The sequence below is a fragment of the Salvelinus sp. IW2-2015 genome, linkage group LG17 (assembly GCF_002910315.2).
Source record: "Salvelinus sp. IW2-2015 linkage group LG17, ASM291031v2, whole genome shotgun sequence".
NCBI classification, from domain to species: domain Eukaryota; kingdom Metazoa; phylum Chordata; class Actinopteri; order Salmoniformes; family Salmonidae; genus Salvelinus; species Salvelinus sp. IW2-2015.
The window spans coordinates 1,374,094-1,379,170 of record NC_036857.1 but is presented as its reverse complement, the minus strand read 5'-3'; the positions used below and the strand labels follow the sequence as shown (position 1 = coordinate 1,379,170).

Below are 5,077 nucleotides of genomic sequence, written 5' to 3'. Positions count from 1 at the left end.
AAAGCCCTGACCTCAATCCTATAGAAAATGTGTGTGCAGAACTGAAAAAGCGTGTGCGAGCAAGTAGGCCTACAAACCTGACTCAGTTACACCAGCTCTGTCAGGAGGAATGGGCCAAAATTCACCCGACTTATTGTGGGAAGCTTGTGGAAGGCTACCCAAAACATTTGACCCAAGTTAAACAATTTAAAGGCAATGCTACCAAATACTAATTGAGTGTATGTAAACTTCTTATCCACTGGGAATGTGATGAAAGAAATAAAAGCTGAAATAAAACATTCTCTCTCCTATTATTGAGATTTCACATTCTTAAAATAAAGTGGTGATCCTAACTGACCTAAGACAGGGAATATTTACTAGAATTAAATGTCAGGAATTGTGAAACTGAGTTTAAATGTATTTGGCTAAGGTGTATGTAAACTTCCGACCTCAACTGTATGTTAGTATTGTAATTTGTGGAGTAACTACAATGTTGATGTTTTTTCCTATCACAGCCATTAAACTCTAACTGTTTTAAAGTCACCATTGGCCTCGGGGTGAAATACCTAAGCGGTTTCCTTCCTCACCGGCAACGCCTGTATCTTTGTAGTYCCTGGGTGTATTGTTAGATCATCCAAAGTGTAATGAATAACTTCACCATGCTCAAAGAGCTATTCAATGTCAGCCTTAAAAAAAAAAGATCCATCTACCAATAGGTGCCCTTTGCGAGGCATTGGAAAACCTTCCTGGTTGGTTGAATCTGTGTTTGAACATCACTGCTTGGTTGAGGGACCTTACGGATAATCTTATGTGTGGGGTACAGAGGTAGTCATTCAGAAATCACATTTAACACCAATATTGCACACAGTGAGTCCATGCAACTTACTATGACTTGTTAAGCAATAAAAATAAAAATAAAATTCTAAAACGTGTTTATGCTCGCCATAACAAAGGGGCTGAATACTTATTGACTCTAGACATTTCATATATAATTTTATTTTTTCTCTCTCGAAAAACACAATTCCACTTTGACATTGTGGGTAGGCCAGTGACCCCCCAAAAATCTCAATTTAATCGATTTTAAATTCAAGATTTAACATAACAAAATGTGGAAAAAGTCAAGGGGTGTGAATACTTTCTGAAGGCCTTGTACCAGGTAGAAACCACCACAAGCTTCCTCCAATAGGTTTCAGTGTTGTCTAATAGATGTAATGTACTTTCTTGGTTTTAGTTGCTAGCAACTACTTTTTGTTCCTTGACTAACTTTTTATGACATCAATGTTTTCTTGTTGATAGTAGACATCCGCAGATCAAAAGCCCAGCTCCTTGAGATATTTGTTGCTGTGTTGCTCGTTCAGTGTCTGGGGACAAGGCAGCAGTACAAACGGGCTGCAGGTTGAGGCTTACATAACATGTTTTTTAACTGATGAAGTGCCCTGAGGGATTGCTGTGTGTGAACAATGACACATTCTGCCTGTTACTTTACAGTACAAACTGAAATGCTCAAATCAACCTACATTGTTTTACATGTCGAGGTTAGGTAACCTTGATGTTATGAAAATGCTTTTAGAACATAATATAATCAATTCTTTTTGAGCACCTAGCCCAGGATAGTGGCCTCAGTGCCTAGCCCAGGATAGTGGCCTCAGTGCCTAGCTCAGGATAGAAAGATGTGGCCCATAGGGCGGCTGACAATCACGGCCGGTTGTGATACAGCCTGGAATCGAACCAGGGTCTGTAGTGACACCTCTTGCACTGAGATGCAGTGCCTTAGACTGCTGCSCCACTCGGGAGCCTCCTTCTAGACAGCTAGGTGTCTGTTCTGAAAGAGTTAGCTACAGACATGTAGTGTTGCTAACGGTGTCCACTTTTATTAAATCAWTTGCAGCTAGTTGTGAGACTTACCAAATGATGCTGCCAATGTCACTAGGCTACCTAGCAAAATATCCATCAATGGTAGCTGAGCTTGCCGTGGTTTCGGACAAGTTGGCTAGCTAGCCCATCTTGCACGGTGTGTGTGTGTATATATATTTTGTCAACTTATCGTTCATGCCATGTTACCTGGCTAGTCTCTTAACAGGATAGCCTTCTATAAAGGCACTTAATTTTCATAATTTTTGTATTGTCAAAATTTTAAACATTCTCAATGAGGCTACAAGCATGCAATCTAATCTGGGCTGCTTGTCAGACGAACCATTCAAGTGATGTCATRGATGACYCCTTATCAAGATGGCGGCACGCAGTAGTCCGATGAGGCCATTTTTAAAAAGGTTTTAACATTAAATATGAGCTTTCAGCATTTTTACGGGTAGGAACTTACTTCTTTATCACATTTTGGTTATCAAAATCACCTTAACTTACTACAGTCAGTTTCTAGCCTACATTGTTCGTTCTAGAACTAGCCCAGGCTACAGTATGTGGATTAGAAGGGTATCTTTGACTTGTTTGTTTGTTAGTTAGGTCTTTATAGGGTGTTCTGACCACACCCACTCCTCTGCTTACATCACATCTTTGTTGCCGTTAGCTACCCTTCTCTCTTTTTTCCGTCTCACAATAATGAAAGGAGTGAGTGATTTATGGGAAGGGGTCTGGAAGTGCAGAAATGGATCATGGTGGATTAGTGGTGAAAAACTTAAGCCTCAATTGAAAAACAGGAATCTCATTATGAGCTTTATGGTCCTGGAGTCGCCATGGCATGTGTGTCACTCTTTCAGAGCTGTGTATGGGCACGGGTCTATAGACAGACAGACAGACAGACAGACCAACCGCTGTTCTCCAACCCTCTGTCTGTGTGGTCCAGAGGCCCCCCCCCCCTCTGATCCTGTCTTCCGCCACATTATTCTCAGCTAGGGATTTGCCATCAAAGGTTAGCAGTTTATAGGTGAGATTCTCTCTCATATGTATTGTGTTATTTACTCTTCTCATGCCAACATTATAACAGTTTATTTTGTGTTCTTCCCACAGAATGTCGCTGTATCCATCCCTCGAGGATCTTAAGGTGGACAAGGTCATGAAGGTAAGGAAAACCCAGTATCGGACAGAATATTGGACTTTTTTAAAAAGTAGGCTACTCTGACCTCCTCCCGACTGTTAAAACCTTTCTGGACTACCCATCCCGGATCCGGGATAATTGTCATCAGAAACGCTGACTAGCATAGCCTAGCATAGCGCCACAGGTAAATAATATAATATCATGAAATCACAAGTGCAATATTGCAAAACACAGCTTAGCCTTTTGTTAATCCATCTGTTGTCTCATTTTGAAATTATGCTTTACAGCGAAAGCAATACAAGCGTTTGTGTAAGTTTATCGATCGCTCGACAAAACAATAAGTACACCTAGCATCAGGTAACTTGGTCACGAAAATCAGAAAAGCAATCAAATTAATCGTTTACCTTTGATGATCTTCGGATGTTTTCACTCACGAGACTCCCAGTTAGACAACAAATGTTCCTTTTGTTCCATAAAGATATTTTTTATATCCAAATACCTCCGTTAGTTTGATGCGTTATGCCCAGGAATCCACCGGAAAGAGCGGTCACGACAACGCAGACAAAAATTCCAAATTATATCCATAATGTCCACGGAAACATGTCAAACGTTTGTTATAATCCATCCTCGGGTGTTTTTCAAATATCTATTCGATAATATATCAACCGGGACAGTTGCCTTTTCACTAGGACCGGGAGTAACAATGGCTGCCTTTCTCTTTTGCGCACAACTCACTCTGAGAGCCCCCACCTATCCACTTACGCAATGTGGTCGTTCACGCTCATTCTTCAAAATAAAAGCCTGAAACTATGTCTTAAGGCTATTGACACCTTAGGGAAGCCATAGAAAAAGAAGTCTGGTTGATATCCCTTTATATGGGCAATAGGGATGCATAGGAACAGAGATGTTTCAAGAACAGAGGCACTTCCTGATTGGATTTTCCTCAGGTTTTAACCTGCAATATCAGTTCTGTTTAACTCACAGACAAAAATGTTACAGTTTTGGAAACTTCAGAGTGTTTTCTATCCTAATCTGACAATTATATCCATATTCTAGTTTCGGGGGCTGAGAAATAGGCAGTTTCAAATTGGTAKGTTTTTTWGCCAAAAATGAAAATACCGCCCCCTAGTCTTAAGAATTAAAGTACTCTTCCGGGTCACAATGAAGCTAGCGGGTGGCTAAAACCAATCGAAACATTCAAATGAAAATCGACCTTGTTCTTTGTTAAAAGAGAGGAAGAAAAATMTCCATTTATATTTTCTCTAGGCAGCAGGTAGCCTAGCGGTTAAGAGCGTTGGGCCAGAAACCAAAAGGTTGCTGMTTCGAATCCCTGAGCCGACTAGAGTGAAAAATCTGTCTGTGCCCTTAAGCAAGGCTCTTAACCCTAATTGCTCCTGTAAGTTGCTCTGGATAAGACCGTCTGCTAAATGACTAGAATGTAATGTAGTGACATTTTATCTTCCAAAAGTGTCCGGTACTCTGTCTAGGCTGCAGGTGTTCTAGTGTCCGGTACTCTGTCTAGGCTGCAGGTGTCCTAGTGTCCGGTACTCTGTCTCGGCTGCAGGTGTCCTAGTGTCCGGTACTCTGTCTAGGTTTTTGTCCAAAGCCCATATCTACACTGCAACTGTATGCTTCGTTGGCTGGTTGTTCATTTTCGTGGCAACCACTGGTCAGGTAATTGTAAGTTTTTTGCTAGGTAAGCCCTTATCTCAGCTCACTGGTCACATAGCAGCACCACCGTAGACGCGCCCGCAGGTATATTTCACTGGGCATCCTCAAGCACTCCTCCTTTGGCCACTTCTTCAGTTCTCTGCTGCCATATGGAAGAATTGTAAAATCACTGAAGCTGGAGACTCATATCTCTCACTAATTTAAGCATCAGTGTCAGAGCAGCTTATAGATTTATTGCACCTGTAACAGCCATCTGTAAATATCCACCAACTACTCACCTATTGTTATTTTTAGTTGTTGTTGCTCTTTTGCACCCAGTATCTCTACTGCACGTTCTATCTACACATGTACCGTGTTAATGGCTAATTGTAATTATATAACTATGGCCTATTTTTGCTTATATCTATCTTATACACTGTTAATTTTTATTGTTGT

At 40.9% G+C, this 5,077-nt stretch overlaps 1 protein-coding gene across 1 annotated transcript in view; it reads left to right on the top strand.

Moving 5' to 3' along the window:
- The window catches only part of LOC111976807 (syntenin-1), a 32,017-nt gene that overhangs the window by 5,600 nt on the left and 21,340 nt on the right, over positions 1–5,077 (top strand). Inside the window, exon 2 of the mRNA XM_024005950.2 lies at positions 2,944–2,995. Coding sequence (XP_023861718.1) covers positions 2,945–2,995 — 51 coding nt within the window. The 5' untranslated portion in view covers position 2,944. The remainder of the gene's footprint in view (positions 1–2,943; positions 2,996–5,077) is intronic.